This window comes from Solanum verrucosum, unplaced genomic scaffold (genome assembly GCF_900185275.1).
Source record: "Solanum verrucosum unplaced genomic scaffold, falcon-dt-bn FXZP01000277.1, whole genome shotgun sequence".
In the NCBI taxonomy this organism is placed as follows: domain Eukaryota; kingdom Viridiplantae; phylum Streptophyta; class Magnoliopsida; order Solanales; family Solanaceae; genus Solanum; species Solanum verrucosum.
In genome coordinates, this window is record NW_026019945.1 from 898,137 (window position 1) to 921,011 (window position 22,875).

Consider the following 22,875-nt stretch of genomic DNA (forward strand, 5'->3'; position numbering starts at 1 on the left):
CCTCTCGGATACATGAGGGCTGGACATAATATGGTTTAAACCAAAAAAACCGACCGAACCAATTTTTTTTAAATTTCGGTTTCGATTTCAATTTCCAATATTTAAGTTTTTCGGTTCGGTTTTTGGTTTTTAGCTAAAAAAATTCAGTTAATCGAAAAAACCGAAATTATATGTACCCCTTAATTAAATGTCAGCCCATGCCCAGTCGGCCCATATTCAAATTAGGCCCATATTCCAATCAGAAATCCCTAAATTGATTTCCCTAACATAGACCACCGTAAGTCATAACTCTCATCTCTCAACTCTCGTTAGTCGTCTCGTTTCGTCTCAATTACGACTTACGCCGCAACTCATCTCTCAACTCTCATTTCTCAGCTCATCGTCCGTCATCTCTTAAGTCTCAGGCCAGTCGCTGCTCCTAGCTCCTCGCTGAGTGCTCGCGCCTCGCAGCCCGCAACTACTCAGTGCTCGCGATTCGAAAGTCAAAGGTCGGTGCTCACTGGCCAGTGGCCACTGCTCATTGTGTCTTAAGTATTAATTTCATCTAGAAATCCTTATATATGTTATATTCAATTTCAAATACGACATGAGTAGTAAGTATTGAGGGGTGTGCTTGTAAGTTGTAATTGTCATACCCTGTAAATGTAAGTATGTAACAACATATATTTAATTCGTTATAGCCAACAATGGATGTTGGCCATGAAACTCCAAGGATGTTTGCTTATAATAGAAACATAATTTTGCTTCAAAAATTTCAATATGTTAACAATATTGGGTGTCTTAACAGATCTGATAATCTCCAGTTTGTTGAGTTTGAAATGTTTAGCTGATCTTGAAGATAGATACATATAGATTAGTGGTGAATGGTTCATTTGTTTGTATATATTGTTAGTATCCCCAGTTATAAAGATGAGTGTCCAGTTCTGGGGATATGCAAAAGAATATGACCATTTCTGGGGATATGCACTTGTTTCAATACCTCTTCTGGAAATATGCAAAAGAATATGACCATTTCTGAAGCCCTATTATTTCAATTTACTAAAATTATCCAGATGGCACAGCCCACAAGCCACTGGTAATTAAATTTGGTTAAATCGAAAATCGAACCGAAATAAACCGTACTTAAATGTTAAAAACCGAATCGAATTGAATTTATTTCAGTTTGGTTTGGTTTCACATTTTTGCCAAACCAAAAACCGAAAAATCGAACCGAAATTAACAAACCAAACCGAACCAACCAAACGCCCAGACCTTTATACATCTATCCCCTCTCGAATACATTCCTCCCCCGAAGTAACATGTCATTTGCAATGTATTAGACAACCAAGGAATGTATTCGAGAGCAATGAAAAATTTGAGATTTTTGTAATTGAGAAAACTTCCCAGATATGATGTAATTAGCCTCCAAAGATATGAGATTTCTGTACTTTATATTATTTTTTTCTTTAGTAAGCAACTTCAATATATTACTTTATAATCTATTTCAAATTGTCATACAACATAAATGTGTCGTTTACAACCTAAATTGAGAAAGTTGAATTCTAAAAAATTCTATGCAACAAGGAAATAGAAAATTACGTTAGATTATGAGTTAAAACATTTCGTGTTCGAGGAATACATAAAATGTTGATATCTTTGAAAAAGTTCATCGATCTTCATATATATTCGCAAGTGGTATCTATTTTCCACAATGTTATTATCTTCGTTTTGTAATATTTGCACCATAAGCTTTGCATCTGATAAAATACTAATCATTGATCAATCATTTCGTAAAGATCGATATAAAGTCTTTCAAATCTCTATTGCTTCAACTTAAGTATATTGTGTTTGTAATTGACTTTGTCGATGAATTTTGTGATACATTTTGTTATTGTCTTCGATAAATAGAAATACTTAAAAAATTGATTTATAACTTCACAACAATAAAAACAATCAAGAAAGCAACTTTATTTCTATATACAATAACAATTATCGTAATGTTATATTCTAAATATTAAAAGTATTTATTAAAAAAAATTTGAACTCCACAACAATAAAAACAATCATGAAAGAAACTTTATTTCTATATACAATAACAATTATCGTAATGTTATATTCTAAATTACATTAATTAATTTTTTTTGATACTACACTCTTAATATCATGCCGTAAAGAAAATTCTAAATCTTACCCCTACAAAATAACCAATATACTTTTTTTCAGGTTGTTTTTTCCTAATTTATTTTTAAAAAAGAAAAATTTCTTCCTCTATATTTCTCAACAAAGTCTTTTTCTATTGACATTTTTCTTTTGTTGTTCTTCTTTATTTTTTAACTACTCATTTTTCTTTAGTTTGAATTTTATTATTCATTAGAATTTGAGTGTTAAATGTTTTCCTTGTCAAATTTTCTCTGCTAAATAGTTTATCATATTTGATATTAAGAAAATATAGAAATGAAAATTTTATATTTTTTAATCTTTCGATGAATACATTGTCAAATTATTGATTTCTTGATAGTCAAACATTTTTCATTCTTTTAGTCACGAAATTTGATATTTTCTTCAAATTAATTAAAAAATACTGATACGTCATTTTAAAGACTATTTTAATAATCAAGAAACGAATTTAGTGGTCATATTATGTAACATAATATTAAAAATATGTTTATGCAATAATCCTTAAGTATTTCTAGGAACAAAATATTAACTATTCAAACACATTTTGTTTTAATTAGTTCAAAATTTTCTTTCTAAAATATGTCAAAACAAGCTTAGCACTTATTATTGTTTGTAAGAAGTTAACTAATAGAAACTCTTCATTTTAACAAAATTACAATAATATCCTTATGATCCCATAACAAAAGTTAAGACATGTATGGATTCTTCTAGATTTTCATTTTGACCATTAATTATACAATTATTATTTTGCCCTTAAATGATGTTAAAATTACTAAAATGTCATTGGTCGTCCTTCTCATGGCTCTTCTATATAATAGATAATAGAAAAATAAATATTTTATTTGAGCAATTAGTGGCTACCAACAATTTGGGGATCCTACTTTTTCCCGTGTAAAATAACATGATTAAATTTTTAAAATTTTACTTACTTTAAGAAGTATTTTATAAAAAAAAAAATATGTTGGAAATCTACACAAAAAATAAAATTGTGTTTGATAAATTACTTTATTACAATAACTTATATTTTTTCAGCTTTTGAAAAATAATATTTGCTAATATTCAAAAACATTACAACTTTACAAATTGATTGTCAAACTTGGTACTAAGTTTTAGAAAGTAAAATTTATTTTAAAGGTATCAAAATATCTTTTAATTTTATATATTTTAAATATTTATAGATGAAAAGTGGTCCAAAATAAAAAGTAATACAGACAAACGTCATAGTTGAACAAAATGTCACCACAAACGTAAGGATTCTCTTTGCTAATGCAAAATTATATTTAAATAACTATTATATATATAAGATAGAGGAAGATAATCCTCAAAGAGAGAGTCATAAGTCATATGGAAAAGTTGAAGTATGAGCCTTTATTTGAGACAAAGAAGGGAAAGGGAAGGATATTATATAGGCTATTTGCAACTTCACTTTTTTGTGGGATTATTTTGATTTGGATATATAGACTTTGTAATATACCAAATTCAGGTGAAAATGGTAGATATGTTTGGATTGGAATGCTTGGAGCTGAACTATGGTTTAGTTTTTACTGGTTCATCACTCAGTCTGTTCGTTGGAACAGAATTTATCGTCATACATTTCGAGATAGGCTCTTGCTGAGGTATGTTATATATGACGATCTCATCTAAAAGTTTAATCTGTTAGATTGAGGTTTAGTGAATTCGTGATGATTCATATAGATGATTCCGACTTGTTACGTAGTTGTTGTTGTTAGTTGAGCTGATTAGCACTTGTTTATTATGATGACATGAGTTGACTTTTAAATGATTCATGTAGCCAATCCCAACTTGTTTGGGACTGAGGCGTAATTGTTGTTTTTTTATTGAGTTGAGCACTTGTTTGTAATGATGATATGAGATGAGTTTAAATGAATCAGTGATGATCTGATTCTTTTAGCCGATCTCGATTTGTTTGGGTTTGAGGTGTAGTTGTTGTTGTTTGTTGATTTTGAGTGCTTGTTTATGACGATGATATGAGTTATGCTTAAATGAAGCTACGGGGACTCATATAGCCGGTTCAGACTTGTTTGGGATTGAGGCGTAGTTGTTGTTGTTATTTACTGATCAGCTGAGAACTCCTTTATGATGATGACATAGTTTGAGCTGTTATGAAGTAGTGAGTATTCATAGAGCTGATCCCAACTTATTTGTGCTTGAGGCGTACTAGTTGTTAGATTCATATAGTCGACCCCAACTTGTGTTGGGACTAAGGTGTAGTTGTTGCTGTAGTTTATTGAGCAGAGTACTCGTTTATTCATTTAATTATATTTTAAACTCGCCCCTCATATAAAGGCCTGATTGTTTTATATGTCATCAAACATGTAAAAAAAAGGTTTTTCGATTAAGAGTGCACATGGAATTTGAATTCAGAACCAAATTGTCTGCTCTTAATCAAACATGTCGAATTGTGTGATCTTCTCGTTTAAACATTTGAACTGTTAGATATAACAAAACACTAGTTATTCATTTAACTACATTATCAACTCGTCTTTCATGGATCAAGCATGCAAAAGAAAAATTTAAATGGAATTGGAGCTGGAATTTGAACTCAAAACATTGCCTGCTCTAGTGCCCACGTTGAATTGTGTGATGATCTCGTCTAAGAGTTTTAAGTTCAAGTTGTTAAAGAGAACATAGTTTTGTTAACGTTCTTATTTACTGTTGAGTGAAATAGGTACGAGAATGAGTTGCCGAGAGTTGATGTATTCGTGTGCACAGCTGATCCTGCAATAGAGCCACCAATTATGGTGATCAATACAGTTTTATCAGTCTTGGCTTACAATTATCCACCAGAAAAGCTCAGTGTTTATCTCTCAGATGATGCTGGTTCCGAGCTTACCTTTTATGCCTTGCTAGAGGCTTCTCACTTTGCAAAGCATTGGCTTCCTTATTGCAAGAAGTTCAACGTTGAGCCGAGGTCTCCTGCTGCCTATTTTGCATCTCTGTCTGTTTCGGATCAATTTGATGCAGATTTTTCCAAAATGAAGGTACTCCATTTGTTCCCGTTTCTATGACATGAACTTCTATATAGTTTGTTTCAGAAAGAAAGACACATTCATGCTCTTATAGTCATAGAACTATCATGGCATGTTTAAGACCTTAAAATTCTGAAGATGCTTTTGGTATGTGTCAAAAGTCCGTCTTTCTTTTTTAAACTCCGGTGTTCAATCAAATACTCTTATTTCAGGATTTGCCTGTTCTTTAAAGAATTTATTTTGTTTATCAAAACTTATTGATCCAAAACTGTTGAATGTCAAGCATAAATGCTGAGGAATATACGGATTTTGATAGCCAACGTCTTTTCTTAACACTGCAGGGATTATACGAGGAGATGGCAAACAAAATTGACATTGTATGCAAGGCTGGGACAGTCTCAGATCAAGAAAAATTAAAATACAAAGGATTTTCCAAATGGAATTTATATTCATCCAAGAAAAACCATGCTGCTATCTTGCAGGTACAAAAAAGTAACAAAAATATTGGTTCAAGTTAGGCTATGTACTCGTTTCGTATGTTTAGAGAGATTCAACAATTTATTTATACACAATTTTTTTTTATAATTTTCCGATGAAGGGGATTCAATTGAATGTTTGAATCCTCTTTTCGTTAAAGGTAGCTCTGCTGTTGACTATCACATTATGGATAGAATAACTGCAACTTTACATATCTGATATCTTATATGTCTGCTTTCATTCGCGTACTAGATACTAAACGACAGCAGAGACGAAGAGACAAAGGACGTTGATGGGGTAAGACTGCCAACGTTGGTCTATGTGGCTCGGGAGAAGCATCCTGAGCACTTCCATAATTTCAAAGCCGGGGCGATGAATGCATTGGTAAGTCTAGTACCAGTTGCTCATCACATAAGTGAAATCTTGAATAAACCTGTGGATGATTTTGTTGATTACAATGTTCAGCTCAGGGTGTCCTCAGAGATCAGCAATGCGCCAGTAATTCTGAATGTAGATTGTGATATGTACTCGAACAACTCAAACGCGATTCAAGATGCTCTTTGCTTTTTTATGGATGAAGAAAGAAGTCGTGAAATTGCTTTCGTGCAATTTCCACAATCTTTCGGAAATGCCACTAAAAATGAAGTTTATGGTTCTCTGAGAGTAATTAATGAGGTTAGTACACTGTACATCTCTATTTGGTTTGTGTTGATGAATATTCATTCCTGAAATTTTCGTATCGTTACTTTTACGTCAACTTAAGGTGGAATCCCACGGTTCTGATGGTTACGGAGGCCCTTTGTATGTTGGAACTGGCTGCTTTCATAGGAGAGACACACTTTACGGTAGAGAGTATAGCACGGAAGCTAGGATTGATCTGAAGAGTGCATGTCCTGAGAAGATGGAAGAAAACATGCATGAGTTAGAAGAAAGACTAGAAGGATTAGCTAGTTCCACGTACGACCTAAACAACACTCAATGGGGAAATGAGGTATGTCCATCTGCATTTCAAATTTTAGATGAGATGGTCACACACTCTTAGTGAACTTTATTAACATGGCAGATTGGTTTGAAGTACGGGTGTCCAGTCGAAGATGTACTGACCGGGTTGACAATTAAGTGTAAAGGTTGGAAATCTGTTTATTATCGTCCAAAAAGGGATGCCTTCGTAGGGGTTACTGCAACGACGTTGGATCAGATATTAGTGCAACATAAGAGATGGTCCGAGGGCGATTTAATGATTCTGTTTTCTAAGTATAGCCCTGTTTGGTATGGACTTGGAAAGCTCAATCCTGGCCTTGTGTTGGGATATCTCATTTACTGCCTCTGGTCTCCAAATTGCTGGGCAACTCTATACTACTCTATCGTCCCTTCGTTTTGTGTACTCAAAGGAATTCCCCTATTTCCACAGGTATTTTTTGCCTCTTTATCATCACATTTTCTTAACAAACATAAAGCAGAATCACTGGTCTACAAAAGAAATTTGACAAATTTTGCTTTTGGTTTTAACTTTCAGGTCTCCAGCAAATGGTTCTTGCCATTTGCATATGTGATAATCGCGGAACTAATATATAGTTTTGCTGAGTTCCTGTGGAGCGGCGGAACAATTCTTGGATGGTGGAATGAACAAAGAATGTGGCTTTACAAGAGAACAAGCTCCTACATGTTTGCCTTTCTTGATACAATGTTGAAGTTATTTGGTTCTTCCAATACAACATTCATAGTCACTCCAAAAGTAACTAATGATGATGTGTTGTTGAGATACAAACAAGAGAAAATGGAATTTGGAAGTGCTTCACCTATGCTTACAATTTTGTCAACATTGGCAATGATCAATCTTTTTTGCCTAATGGGGTTGGTGAAAAAATTGATATTAACAAGAGAATTGGGATTGGAATATGTATTTGAAACTATGGCTTTGCAATTTTTGCTTTGTGGGGTTCTTGTTTTTGTTAACTTGCCTTTGTATAATGCTCTCTTCTTTAGGCAAGATAAGGGGAAAATACCTAGTTCCACTGCATTTCAGTCAGTTGGTTTTGCACTTTCTGTTTGCACATGTATTGCATATATGTAATTGTCGGATGAAATAGGGATATGTGGTTTCCTTATATGACCTTGGACAATCCTCTTATTATGATGCTTGTAATTCCTAGCGTAGAAAGCATGTTGAATAATTAATTTATGACGATTTTCAATTAAATGCATTGTTTTTCACTCAAATTATTTATTCATATTTTTTTTAAAAGAACAAACTAATTAATACACGACAGACATTTATAATTGACCTCAACGACAATAGCTAGTTAACACTAGCTCCAATTTACTTTGAAAGCGTGCAACTAAGTTTCATATTTAAATGCTCATGATCAAAATTATGATTTCATACTACACGTTTAAATGGAGACTATGACTAACTGTTGGAGCGAATTGGATGGTCGGTTGAGGGCTGCCCCCTCTTCCCCTTCACTCTCCTTTTAAATCTCTTTTGACCCGGTCTGGCTTGTGGTTAGAATTGCATAAATTTCAAATTTTAAATTCACTTATAGATGAAACATATGAAATCCCTCCTACCTTTACCTTTAAATAGAGATCACAAATTTAAGTCGTGGGAGTTGAAACTTTTTTCTCTTTATGCCTCTGTAACGCGAATTTTGATTCAAAACAATGAACTTCTCCGCCTTGATTCAATGATTGCTCATCGCATAGTCCATGTTCTTTTTTTTTCTTCAAAAACCTTGAAGCCTTTAATGCAAATAAACTTTATACTAACAATTGAACTTTATTCAAAGAAACGTAGATGCAGCCCAATCGGACCCCCAATTCTACTATAACGGCCCAATTGATAAAACTCTCTTCTTCTTTTTTTAGATTTGTTTATTTTTTTAAATAATAAATAAATGGAGCCCACTACGTGAAGTGGGTAAAACTATACGTTTAAATGCAAATATTGTTTACGGCTACTTTGGTCATTCTCTAATAAAGTTACTCATATTTTTCTAAAGACATTCAAAGTTTCAAACCTTGTATTAAATAAAAGTCCTACATAAATGAAATTCTTCTTAAATAATTATATATAAAATAATTTTAAATTAAAGTGAAAGAATAATAAAAATGAAAAATAAAGGAGGATAATATATACCGTAATAAAATACTGTATATCTCTGTTTCTGTTTTCTTTCTCCATGGTTTCAGTTTCTTTTTGCGCATATCCAGCAACAACATTATGTGTCTCTTCTTCTTCAAAAATTTCTCCATTCTTTATCGAGTCTCCGTTTCGTTCATAGGCGTTTATCCGATTCTTACAAAGTTTGAACCAAAATGCATAACACCTTTTTAGATCAGTGTTATAGAATGGTCGAAATTGAGCCGGCACCAGAGATCTAAAATGAGCTAGCACATGAGATCGAAACTGAGCCGGCAGCAACTGAGATCAAAACTGAGACGACCGCCTCTCCAATGCCCTCTCATCACTGGGGTCTTGCTCCAATTGCCTCTCATCATCGGGGTCTTGCTCCAGTGGCCTTTCCTCTAGCCTTTCCAATGGGGGTTGCTCCAGTGGCCTATCATCTAGCCTCTCCTCCTTTCAGGTCCCCTCCTCATCATCATTTCAACATTGAACTTGGATTAAGTCTGAGTGCAACTGCGGCCAATGAGGTTAAAAAAAAGTGGGAAGTAATGAAACGTATCGCTCGTACGGTGGCCACTGGTCTTGTTAACGTTGTAATTGGGGCTGGTGTTACATGTTTGGCGGCAGATTGTGGGTGTTGAGTATTAATCAGAGACATTAAGTGGTCATTAGATTAATTAGATTAATTAGAGACCTAAAGGGTATTAAGTGGTCGGGTCGTTGGATTAATTAGAGATATTAAGGGGTATTAAGTGGTCGTTGTATTAATTAGAGAAATTAAGGGTATTAAGTGGTCGTTGGGTTAATTAGAGAAACCAAGATAGATTAATTCTTTTATGTATTTTTTTCTCTTAATTTTTTAATAGAAGTTCTTCTAATGTTTTGATATGATTACATTAGCCTATTAAATTGTTATATTTTAAGTGTTTATTATATTCATGTTTTAGTTTGATTTGAATGATAAGATAATAAAAACTATTAAATTATAATGGCTCAATTGGACCTCTAATTCTACTAAAGCAGCCCAATCGGACCCCCAATTCTACTATAACGGCCCAATTGATAAAACTCTTTTCTTTTCTTTTTAGATTTGTTTATTTTTTAAATAATAAATAAATGGAGCCCACTACGTGAAGTGGGGTAAAACTATACGTTTAAATGCAAATATTGTTTACTGCTACATTGGTTATTCTCCAATAAAGTTACTCATATTTTTCTAAAGACATTCAAAGTTTCAAACCTTGTATTGAATAAAAGTCCTACATAAATGAAATTCTTCTTAAATAATTATATATAAAATAATTTTAAATTAAAGTGAAAGAATAATAAAAATGAAAAATAAAGGAGGATAATATATACCGTAATAAAATACTATTGTTAAGTAAAATTACAAATAGCGTACATACGTATTTAAAGGAAAGAAAGTTGTTATTAATAATATAATAATAGTATTAATAACACTATATCTTTTAATTTATATATTTTTTTAAAAAGATACAATGATTATGAAATTAAATAACAATAAGAATTAAGCCCCATCTTTCATTAACTATAAAATACCTTTTTCCAAAACCCCAACCCAAACCCCTCCCCTTCTAAAACCCTTTTCCTTATCTTACTAAAACCCTTCCTTTGATCTGAAACCACTTTAGAAACCCCATGGCAGATTGCCCTATATGCGATGTTGCTTTTGGTGAATCAAAGCATGAGTGCCTTGGGATTCACTGTATTTTTATTCAACAAAAAGACATAGTGAACACCTTTTTAGATCAGTGTTATAGAATGGTTGAAACAGAGCTAGCACCAGAGATCTAAAATGAGTTGTCACCTGAGATCAAAACTGAGACGGCCGCCTCTCCAATGCCCTCTCGTCAATGGGGTCTTGCTCCAATGCCCTCTCATCAATGGGGTCTTGCTCCAGTTGCCTCTCATCATTGGGGTCTTGCTCCGGTGGCCTTTCCTCTAGCCTTTCCAATGACCTTTCATCTTCATGGTCTTGCTCCGGTGGCCTTTCCTCTAGCCTTTCCAATGACCTTTCATCTTCATGGTGTTGCTCCAGTGGTCTATCCTCTAGCCTCTCCTCCTTTCAGGCCCCCTCCTCGTCCTCATTTCAACATTGAACTTGGATTAAGTCCGAGTGCAACTGCAAGTGCAACGGCGGCCAACAATGAGGTTAAAAAAAATATGGGAAGTAATAAAAACCTTTCATCTTCATGGTGTTGCTCCAGTGGTCTATCATCTAGCCTCTCCTCCTTTCAGGCCCCCTCCTCGTCCTCATTTCAACATTGAACTTGGATTAAGTCCGAGTGCAACGGCGGCCAACAATGAGGTTAAAAAAAATATGGGAAGTAATAAAACGTATCGCTCGTACGATGGTCATTGGTCTTGTTAACGCTGCAATTGGGGTTGGTGTTGCATGTTTGGCGGCGGTTTGTTGGTGTTGAGTATTAATCAGAGACATTAAGTGGTCGTTAGATTAATTAGAGACCTAAATGGGTATTAAGTGGTCGGGTCATTGGATTAATTAGAGATATTAAGGGGTATTAAGTGGTCGTTGTATTAATTAGAGAAATTAAGGGTATTAATTGGTCGTTGGGTTAATTAGAGAAATCAGGATAGATTAATTCTTTTATGTATTTTTTTCTCTTAACTTTTTTAATAAAAGTTCTTCTAATGTTTTGAAATGATTACATTAGCCTATTAAATTGTTATATTTTAAGTGTTTATTATATTCATGTTTTAGTTTGATTTGAATGATAAGATAATAAAAACTATTAAATTATAATGGCTCAATTGGACCTCTAATTCTACTATAGCAGCCCAATCGGACCCCCAATTCTACTATAACGGCCCAATTGATAAAACTCTTTTTTTTTTAGATTTGTTTATTTTTTAAATAATAAATAAATGGAGCCCACTACGCGAAGTGGGGTAGAACTATACGCTTAAATGCAAATATTGTTATGCAAATATTGTTTATCATGAAGTAGAACAAGTGACAAATATACCTTTTGCTTCTGCGATCGGCGTCTTCACAGAACTCCAGCGTCTCAATAGTACGCCATTGATACAACAATTTCAGTAGAGCAGTGCACTCATAGCTTCTTCTGGAAGAAATATTTATGCATTCGTTTCTTGAGTTAGAAAGAATGAATGAAGTATTTATGTTGGTTCACCAAACCTAATCATAGCACTAGCTCATAAGCTTGAACACGCGGTGAAATGTAACACCTTTGCAACAAAATTTGTTATCGGAACCGGAAAAGTAAGTGTTGATATTTATTGTTGGTTATATTTTATTTTTGTATCTGATTTTTGTTTGTTTTCAGACCTATCATCATCTTAAAACAGGGTCCAATCCCAGTGAAGTATATAAAGACCGGGCTTTAACTATTGGGTCATATTTTTATGCACAACTTCTCATCTATGAGGTAAGTATTAAGTATGGTAAGGAAATTTAATCAGATCTGATTTCAAAATGTTTAAAGTTTTTTTTTTTTAATATTAAGGAGCTTTGCTTGCGCATTGCATAAAAAAATAGGAGATGCTAAGAAGATTTAAAAAACTTGAGATTGAAGTTGCCAATCGCAATGAGCATAAAAAAGTATTGGGGTTACTATGGAAAATTTTCATGGAGATGCTAAGAAGATTGAAAAACTTGACACTGAAATTGCCGAGCATAAAAAAAGTGTTGGTGTTACTATGGAAAATTTTCACAAGTGGAAGCCCGGCTTCAATTTGTATATACAGGTCAAAGTCTATGGAGTAAGTATCAATGCATAAGTTACTGAATTTGTTAATTACTGCTTTAGTTACTGTTGAGTTTTACCTAGGCATGACAATGAGGCGGGGCGGGCATAGACATATGCGGGGTGGGGTGGGTTTAGGCATATGCGGGTATAAAGCGGGGCGGGGTGGATTAAAACTAAATTTTCCAAGTTCAAAGCTAGTGCGGGGCGGTTGCGGGTGCAGGTTTGAAAGAACCCAATTCATTTATCTTTTTTGAATTCTCATTTTTGTGTCTTTCTTGAGTCCTAAAAAAGAAAACTTACTAATAAATCAACATTTTTTTGATTTGAGTCTAAACATATTAATTATTTATGCCAACTATGACTTAATTAGTCCAAAATCTAAAGTTATTACAGGTAATAAATAAAATTAAAATGGGTGATATTATTTAAGAGACTAGTATCTGGGCACGTGTTAAATATGAATTATTAAAAATGACATAATTTATTTTTAAATTGTATTTGAGTTACAACAAAAATATGAAAAGTAAAATAATAAATATTTATAGTGTATAGTTAACTCATAATTAAGAAGAAACACTTTTGAATTTAGTCCTTCCCTTATTATGTGTTCGATATATAAATTTTATATTTGTTTTAAAAGACAAAATAAAGTAGCAAAAACAAACATAGAGGCAAACTACCTTATGATTAACTTCCTTAAAATGTCTCTCGTCTTATAGAACAGAGTAAAAATGTTAAAATTAAATTAATAGTTACACATTTCAAGAAGATAAAATGTTTTAACATTAATTAGTACAAGCAGTGGCGGATCCAGGATTTGAAGGCTATGGGTGCTCACTTCCTTTAACGTAAAGTTGCTTGCCAAGAAGGGTTTCATTCTAAAAACTTATATTTTTATAGTTTAGTTAGTAAATGAAATATTAAAAATAAAAAAGTGAAAAAACAATAAATTGAAAAGGAAAAAAGAAACAAGCAAATAACAATGAATAGGTATAAAAAGAAGAGTAAAAATTAAAAAAATAACTCAGCTCACCGGGATTTTAACCCTCAAAGTTGAGGGTATCAACATAAGCTTTAACTTTGCTCTGTGAACCAAAACACCCATCAGCCCTTTTTGTTTAGTGGGTGCTCACGAATTGATTATATTTATTTTTCAGTAGTTTCTATAAGCATATGCAAAATTTCCGTCGGAGTTAATAGGTGCTCGAGCACCCGATACGTTCTATGTGGGTCCCCCCCTGAGTACAAGATGAAATTTTCCTTCTCATTAAGTAGAATGCAATTAAGTTATTCAAATTTATAACTAAGGAAACTTAATTAGAAGCAAATAGCTAAAGAATTAAAATATTAATATTTAATTAAATAAATCAGATTTTAATTTACTTGAGAGCCAAAATGACAATAATAATATTTTTACAATTAAAAGTTTGTTAAAATATATTTTACATTTTTTTGTTAAAAATATAATAGGAGCAATATTTGATCGGAGGTTAAAAGATCTTCTAACTTCATAAGCATTTTGGTGTAGCATTTTTTTTGACTTTGGAATTTGGATCTCATGATAATTTTTATAAAAATTGTCTTAAAAATATAGATTTATCCACAAGCACATATACGAATAGTTCTTCACAAATATTTAAAATTAAAGTTGGAAAAAATGTATTATTAATAATTTGAAATTAGAATTTCTTGTAGGTGTTAATTGTCTGTTTTTACATACCTTATAGACTATTACGATGATCCTATTTGTATTATTTTCTATAGGAAAATACACCCTTTAATCATATACATTCTTAAAATGAAATTACAAATACAAAGAAAAAAAATATCACAGGAGCAAGTTTAGCATAAGGCTACCAACGAAAATAGAAAAATTCTAAGACAATCTCTTTTTATTGATAATGCAAATTGAAACAAAGCTATAGTAATAAACATTCAACCTTTGACCATAAAAAAAAGTTAAAAATCTTGGAAGACAAGTTAACGGAAGTGACATTCAACTACATAAATGGAAGGGTCTTATCATAATTCTAATATCGGCAAATAAGTAAAAAAAACAAATACATCAAGCTCTGATATTCTAGTAATTGAAGTATTATTGATCCCTACAATCACATTGTGTCTTATAATTTTGACACAAATCCTCTTGTCTTGAAATTTTCTTCACTTGATTAAAGCTTCTCTAGTCTTCCACACACAAAAATTGTACCACATATAAATCTTTCTATGGAAATACTATTGAAATATTTGTATTTATAGAAAAAAATATAGCTTTGGAATATGAAGATTCACTTACAAAGTTGAAAGGTCAAGAGTTACAACAAATTAAAGACAAATATTAATTAAGAACATAAAATTAATTTGGAAGATGAAACACGTACATGTATCTATTTAATTTACATACTTCAAATGCAACTCTTTGACTTTTCCAAGACATGACATACTAATTACTTAAGTAAACTTGATTCGAATTCCAAATGATACACGTTTTCATGAGGTCAAATACTACTATATTAAGTTATTTATATTACTTCCTCCGTCCCATTTGTCATCCCTTTCTATAAATAGTTGATCCATAATACTTGTCATTTTATAAAATCAATGCATAAATTAGTATATTGTTCCTTTTTTTACCCTTGTGAGTTATTAGCATTGAAAACATACATTTGACCAACTTAGAAAAGTTAAGTAAATGATTCATGTTCATTGGTTAAATTAATTAATCAAAATAAATTAACTCATATTCATTGATTGAAAACTTGAGTTCAAAAAAAAAATTAAATATGGGTTGAAGGGTAAAGTTACATCATTTCTTAATGCAAGTGCAAAGTAAAAATGTGACATATAAAATGGGACGAAGGGAGTAACTAAGAAAGGTAGAAAAAACTTGGATGATTTTCTTTCAGAATAAATGTAATACTTTCTTATGATTATTTTTATTTTTTAAGTTTTGACTTAATATCTCCTCACTTTTAAAATTTATGATAATAATAATAATATAATATAAATAATTAATAAAAGGAGATAGGCTTAAAAGTGAAAAGGCTACCATTACTAAATAGAATAAGATAAAATTTATAAAGAAGATAAAAAGACTACATGTATAAGAAGATTAAAAATTCTTTCAATTAAATAGTAGGCAAACATTAAAACATACAAATTATTATATTTAATAGGAGGAATTTACTTTATAATAAGTGATTCTTATTTTTTTTAATTTAATTAAGTATATATTTTTTTATATTTTAATTTGATGTAGGGGTAAAATGGTATTTCAACTTTTAACTTTGTGGCTTCCCACTTTTAGTATAATGAATGAATGAATAATGATGATCAGTTGACTATTAATCGAAACTCTCGATCACAAATCATTTTGATCAGGAGTCAGAATTAATCTTTTGGATTTATTCGAGATATGAATAAAATTAATTAACCAAGTTGAATTCATAAGTGATGGAAACAATTCTAATAGTCAATTGAGAACAAAAGAAACGCTTCATTCCGTTTATAAAAATTTCCTCCTTTTTTATGATTATTTTTTGTACTAACCAATTTTGAGTTGTTAAGTCTCACTACTATAAACAAATCACATGATTTTGTACTAATTAGTTGTGATTGTTAAGTGACGATTGACTACTACAATTCCTTTTGAAAATGTGACTTAACTAATGAAGGAAAGATCGAATCAAAGCACAATATAGATACCTTCTTAAAATAAAGTGATTTAGCTTTTATTTAATACTGACATGATGATGAAAACAACATCCTAAACCTTAAACCTTACGATTAACTTAAATAAAACATTTAAGCCCTCGTATTGTGGATCTTAAACTCTGAACAGTGAATTAGGTGATAGTGTCAATGGATGAGGCACATACCAGAACATTTTGTTCAATTTTACCTATTCAGCTGACCCAAGTCAATTTACATCACTCCATAACAAGAAAGACGACATGAATTTGCATAACAAAAATCTCCACAAGTACCTCTTGAAAATTATTGATGAGCGGTAGGCTGAGAATTGTGAATTTTTCGATAGCAATAGAAATACAATGAGAAGTTTGATGAAATTGACAAAATAAAAGCCAATTATTACCTAACATATAAAAAGGCTCTGTGAATAATTTCATCATACACTATATTACATGTTGAATGATCATCATTATTGTATGTTGTAGGTAGACAAATTAGTATTTTGACACATTTTGAGCACTGGCAATGCTCAATCTTTTGAAAAAATTGATATTGACAAAGAATTGAGATTGTAATATGTTTTTGAAATTATGCCTCTGCAAATTTTGCTTTGTGGGGTTCTTGTTTTTGTTAACTTGCCTTTGTATAGTGCTCTCTTCTTTATGCAAGATAAGGGAAAAATATCTACTTTTACTATAGTTCAGTAAGTTGTTTTTTCACTTTCTGTTTGTACATGTATTGCATATCTGTAATTATTGAAGAGTTTCACATCGAATGAAAAAGAAATGGGCGATTTTTTTTACGCATGATTTACGAGCTTTCCTTGTGGATCACTTGTTTACATAAACGTTAGAGACTATTTACCTGATTAATTTCTAGTTATTCGTTATTTGAAATAAACTAAATAGTGAAAATTTAAAATATTATTAACTTAATCCTTCCAAAAATATTTCTTTTCAAGGATTACTAAGGACCTAAAGTAATATCAAATTTGAACACATAACACTATGATTTGCATTTTGTTGAATCACTTTACATTTACAAATGTTCAAACTCCAACTTTCAATTTGTTTGTTTTGCTTTTTTTCTACGTCCGTTTTAAGAAAATAAAATTATTTCTTTCCTTTTTTAACATAATTTTAATTACAATTTTTCTAATGACATTTAATATCATAAGATTAAAGGTCATTCTGATACATTCTATATATGTTTAATTTAAGACCAGAATCTTCTAAAGTCTACCATTTGACTTCCCCATTACCAAATTCCAACTAATATGGGTTTTCGGGTACGGATAACCCGAATACAAATACGGGTATAGTTCATCAAATTTTAAGACAAAAGCGAAGTCATATGTTGTATTCCTAAACTAAGTCAAACAAACACAACAAAATCGTACCAGTTTCAAACTCTTGTCCAAAATCCCAATTTTTTCGCCAAGAAAAGGTAAACCCTATTTCTAAAAATCCAATTTTGATGTTTTTTTTGGGTCAATTTGATTTTTTTTGTGAAATTAAAATTGAGAATTAATTGCAGATGAGAATTGGGTCATTGAAAGTTTGGATCTTGGTGACTATATTGGTGGTGGCATGGAGATGTGGAGGGGTTTATGGAATTAGATTTGTGATTGATAGAGAAGAATGTTTTTCACTTAAAGTTCAAATGGGAGAATCAGTTCATTTTTCGTTTGTTGTTATCAAATCAGAAGGTTCTTGGCATTATAGTGAAGAGGGTGTTGACCTTGTGGTAACTAAATTACTTTAATGTTTTTGTTTGTGTTCTCTTTTGTTGTTGTTATTCTCTGTTTGTTTGTTAGCTTGTATGTAGGTATGTAATTTGCAGTTTTTGTGATTTCTGATGATTGAGAATTGTAAAGATTTAGTCTTTATTGAGATGAAAGGCGATAGAGTAGTTGTCGGATTGGTTGTATGTCTTGTTGGTTTGATTCTGCACTGTTAATAATGAAAGTGAGGTTTGGAATTCGAGCTTTGTTGTTTTGTTTGCAAATTGTGGTGACTTTGATTTTAAGAATCATTAGACACTTGAATTGTTAGATCTTGTGAGGTATGTAATTTGCATTTTTTGTGATTTTTGCTGATTGAAAATTGTAAAGATTTCGTCTTTATTGAGATGAAGGGTGATATAGTAGTTATCGGGATTAGTTATGTATCTTGTTGCTTTGATTCTGCACTGAAATAATGAAGTGCGGTTTGGAATTCAAGCTTTTTTGTTTTGCTTGCATTTTGTATTGACTTTGATTGTAAGATTCATTAGACACTTGAATTGTTTGAGCTTGTGAGGTATGTAATTTGCCTTTTTGGTGATTTTGCTGATTGAAAATTGTAAAGAATTCGTCTTTATTGAGATGAAGGGTGATATAGTAGTTATCGGATTAGTTATGTATCTTGTTGCTTTGATTCTGCACTGAAATAATGAAGTGCGGTTTGGAATTCGAGCTTTGTTGTTTTGTTTGCATTTTGTGTTGACTTTGATTATAAGACTCATTAGACACTTGAATTGTTCGAGCTTAATTGTTTTGTCAGCTGGTATATAGTTATGTAATTTGCATTTTTTTAAATTTGTGCTGATTGAAAATTGTAAAGATTTCATCTTAATTGAGATGAAAGGTGATATAGTAGTTATCGGATTAGTTATATATCTTGTTGCTGTGATTCATGAACTACTGTTAATAATGAAAGTGAGGTTTGGAATTCAAGCTTTTTGGTTTTGTTTGCAAATTTGTGGTGACTTTGATTTTAAGATTCATTAGACACTTGAATTGTTCGAGCGCTATTGCTTTTTTTTTTTTCAATTTTGTGTTGACTTTGATTTTCGAATTGTTGACGAGAAACTAACAATATTTTTCTTTATTTTTACATGTCTCTCTTGTGTTTTTTGCAACTTCAATCCTTTTTGTACACATAAAACACCATAAATTGCAATTTGGTGGAGGAAAGTTTATCAATTTTATTCACCTTTTTCCTTGCGGGGTGGGGGAAATTGAGTCACAACTTTGAGAATTAGAATTATATGGGTTCAATTTCAACAAAATTTGTATCTTGGAGCTGTAAATTGATGAGCTATTTTTTAAAACCACGTAAGGATTAGTTCAGTCAACTTTTCTTGTCACTCCACTATAGGTTTTTACCTTATGGCCCACGGTTCAAAGCTTGGTGGATAATGGGCCCACACATCTAACCTTCTTCGGAACTTTACTTAAATAACAAGGTTTTGTCTACACCAGGGTTCGAACCCATGGTGGGGGCCCTACCACACATCACGTGCTGCACTCTTACTACTAGACCAAAACCTTTGGCATTAGTTTAGAACTTTGTTGCAATTGTTTCTTTATGCTTTTCATAGGAACCATATTTTACATTCACTTCTAGAGAAGAACTGTGTTTTTAAATTCTGTCTTGTGAATTGTTCAATTGATGTTGTTGCTATGTTGGTGGAAATTAGGTGAAGGGACCTTCCGGGGAGCAGCTTCATGATTTTCGTGACAAAATAAGTGAGAAGACTGAGTTCGTGGCCCATCACGAAGGAGTTTATCGTTTCTGTTTCACCAACAAGTCACCCTATCATGAAACCATAGACTTTGATCTACATGCTGCCCACTTCTCATACCACGATGAGCACGCAAAAGATGGTTAGCAAGTCACTTTGCTTCATCTTACTTTGTTATTTGGGGGCTCTTTACAAGATATCTTACTTTTTATTATGATACTGCAGAGCATTTCAAACCGTTGTTTGAGCACATTGGACAACTGGAGGAAGCTTTATACAACATTCAGTTTGAGCAGCATTGGCTCGAGGCCCAGACAGACCGACAAGCAATAGGTATTAGCTTTTGCATAGTTATTATATATGACTCTCCCACATTTCAGCAAATCAAAATTTTACCAGTCACTTGCCATTTATCTAGTAGAAACAGTCCTCTTCTCCCTTTAGTGTACACTTCAATGAGATAATTCTCCTCTCCCATTTTCCTCACTTTTTCACGTGATGTTAGTCATAAATCCGGTGAAATGATCGTTATTGCGTCAGTTTCAGTTTGTTAGATCTAAATTTCATTTTTTTTAGTTGATCAATTTTACAAGCTTGAGGATGCATATCTCTCGTCCATCTTGAATATGTGAATGGTCATGACCTTTAGCACATGACCATTTAAGCTCAAAAATCTTGGTAATGCTAAAGAAGTGCGAGATTGTTTTATGCTATGTTGCTCGGACTCTTCAAAAATGTCGACGGGTGCATTTCGGATACTCACGGCTGCGGCAACAACTTTGGAGAGTCCGAGCAACATAGGTTTTATGTACTTCATAGGTTGTGTTCTTTGGATAGGATACTTATATTATATCCGCGACTTAGTTGTTCGAATATTCATTTATATGATCTGTTTCTCTTGGCGTTAGTCGTGGCATCTCAATTTTATACTAATGACAAAAGTCGTGTTCACAAATCTGCACGATTCATGATACTCTGCATGCTCCAAAGCTTGTAGTTCTAATACGTTGATATCGTTTCTATTTTATGCAGTGAATGAAATAATGAGCAAAAGAGCAGTCTACAAAGCTTTACTCGAATCTTCTGCTCTCATTGGCGTTAGCGTTCTACAAGTCTACCTTCTAAAGCATCTTTTCGACCGAAAGCTGGGGCAGTCCAGAGTGTAGCTTTTGACAGAACTGAAGATATTTATACTACTGAATCTTTGAACTTCAAGTGTATTGCCTTACTGTACTGTAAAAACTAGAATGAACGGTTTTCGCCAGAGATTAAGTTGTTATAATTCCTTTAGTTGAATGTTGGAAGCTCAATAATCTCAAATGAAAAATTACAGTTCCTTTTGGAATTTTATTTTGTTTTGTCTCTAATTTGATTTAGTTCTGTTGAAACAACATTGATGTTGACAAACACAGTTTTGAAATAAGCAAAACCAAAAACATTGGCAAACCACAACTGGCAAGTTAATAGAAACAAAAAATTTGACATCAAAAAAAGAAAAAAAGGTTAAGACAAGATCTTAATTATTCAGAGACGTTTCAATCTTAATAAAAACAAATGAGGCCTAAACAAGTAATTTGGGAGAAATCAAACTTTCTGAATAAACAAATCCTTGTAGGAAGTGAGCATATGGGGGAAACAATTCAAATGGTCCTTTGGATGTCCTAAACCCACGAGAAAAACGTTTATTCATGTACATGAATAGCATTTCACCATCCGCAAACATATATTTCGGCATGATATTATAATAGATATCTCTCTCTTGTATAGTAAATAATTCAGTCCAAGATTCCTTGACACCATAATCTTTCATTACCCCTAACTTAAAAGTGCTCCCCTCCACATTTATACAAGTAGAATAAGCATAGAGCATTTCTTCTATTACCGAAACACCACGTGTTATATATTTCATGTTGGAAATATTGCAAATTCCATCTGGCAACGACATCTCTCCATACACCTCATTTGATATATTAAATAATACCATAAAGTACTTATTTAAATTATCCTTACCGATCCAATGAAATGAACCACAAATAAATGCCAAAGAGTCCTCACGACGCATATGAGTGCTAAACTGACGATGCAATACACTACTGCCAAAGACACGAGGATGTTTATCAATTTTTCTCCAAGAACCACTCTTTAGTGCAAGGATTTTATTGCGTGATCTCAAATCATCACCATCACCTTCATCGTTGTCAATCTGAAGAATCTTATAGTCATTACTAACCGAATCATATCCTAATCCGTAAGTGCTATAGAGTGCCTCTTCATGAGTGCCTTCTCGAAGTTCAAGATTAGGAAGTTGTATTGATTCATTTGTGGATGAGTTCCACAGTAAATAGCCATCACCAAAAAGAAGAACCAAACCATCGCAACAACATAATATTACGTATGTTGAAGGGCAACGACTAAGCTTTTGTAATGGTTGAGCCAATGATAAAGAAGAACAATAATATGAAATCGAATCAACTTTTCGGGCAACAAGAATTTTTTTATTATTCTTGGCATGATTGCAATGCTTTGTTTTTAAGTAATCCGAGGTGATCAATGTTTTCCAAGATTTTGAAACACATTTCAATCGAAGAAGAGACTGAACAGGTAACCTGATAAGGATTTCCACAATTATTTCCTCTGGAAAATAGATTTTCATGTCCTACTTATAAAACAATTAAAACAAGTGTTTTATTATTACGTGTGTATGTATATACGTGCAGGTAGGAGCAACATAAATTATTTGCTATAAACAAATAATGAAAGAAAATCAAATTAAAACAAGAAATAACTTTGTGCAATAAAACTCACCCTATCAACATCCATCTGATTTATACATTTTGACGGCTTCATCATAGCTATTTTTATCTCATCAGATATATTTTCTGACGGCTTTCCTGCAATTAAATATTTAAAGTTTTAACCACATCTAGTATGTACTAAGCTTTCATTATGCGCTAGATCCAAAAAAGGGTTAGAACTCCTTCAATAGTCAAACAAGAACTAAATTTTTTAAAAAAAAAATTACTTCACAACTACCTTTAAGATCTGGAAACATCGTCTTCTTTTTTGATGAAGTTCGAATAAAAGAGCAGGTCATAATTGATTTGAAAAGTTTAGCCATTTTTCACAGCTTTAGAACTTAACGTTTTTCACTAATGAACATAGCTACCAACGT

At 32.3% G+C, this 22,875-nt stretch overlaps 1 protein-coding gene across 2 annotated transcripts; it reads left to right on the forward strand.

The window, feature by feature from the left end:
• The first annotated feature begins 3,491 nt into the window (after positions 1-3,491).
• LOC125808355 (transmembrane emp24 domain-containing protein p24beta2-like) lies at positions 3,492-21,064 on the forward strand. Of its 2 annotated transcripts, XM_049488075.1 has the most exons (12): positions 3,492-3,773; positions 4,847-5,159; positions 5,489-5,629; positions 5,877-6,008; positions 6,090-6,299; positions 6,388-6,615; positions 6,688-7,035; positions 7,141-7,649; positions 17,738-17,942; positions 19,659-19,845; positions 19,929-20,036; positions 20,736-21,064. In XM_049488075.1, exons 1-12 carry the CDS (start codon positions 3,502-3,504, stop codon positions 20,867-20,869), a joined length of 2,787 nt encoding a protein of 928 aa, XP_049344032.1. In that variant the 5' UTR covers positions 3,492-3,501; the 3' UTR covers positions 20,870-21,064. The 2 variants fall into 2 exon arrangements, with proteins under 2 accessions (XP_049344032.1, XP_049344026.1); XM_049488069.1 differs by lacking the exons at positions 3,492-3,773; positions 4,847-5,159; positions 5,489-5,629; ... (3 more) ...; positions 6,688-7,035; positions 7,141-7,649 and adding an exon at positions 17,540-17,642 and having other exon boundaries at positions 17,733-17,942.
• Positions 21,065-22,875: the final 1,811 nt, after the last annotated feature.

Excerpts from the sequence above, each read along its gene's own strand:
- LOC125808355 (XM_049488075.1), top strand. The coding sequence starts at position 3,502 with ATGGAAAAGTTGAAGTATGAGCCTTTATTTGAGACAAAGAAGGGAAAG. Across the intron at positions 5,630-5,876 it reads ACCATGCTGCTATCTTGCAG|ATACTAAACGACAGCAGAGA; the intron begins GTACAAAAAAGT and ends TTCGCGTACTAG. Across the intron at positions 6,616-6,687 it reads ACACTCAATGGGGAAATGAG|ATTGGTTTGAAGTACGGGTG; the intron begins GTATGTCCATCT and ends TTAACATGGCAG.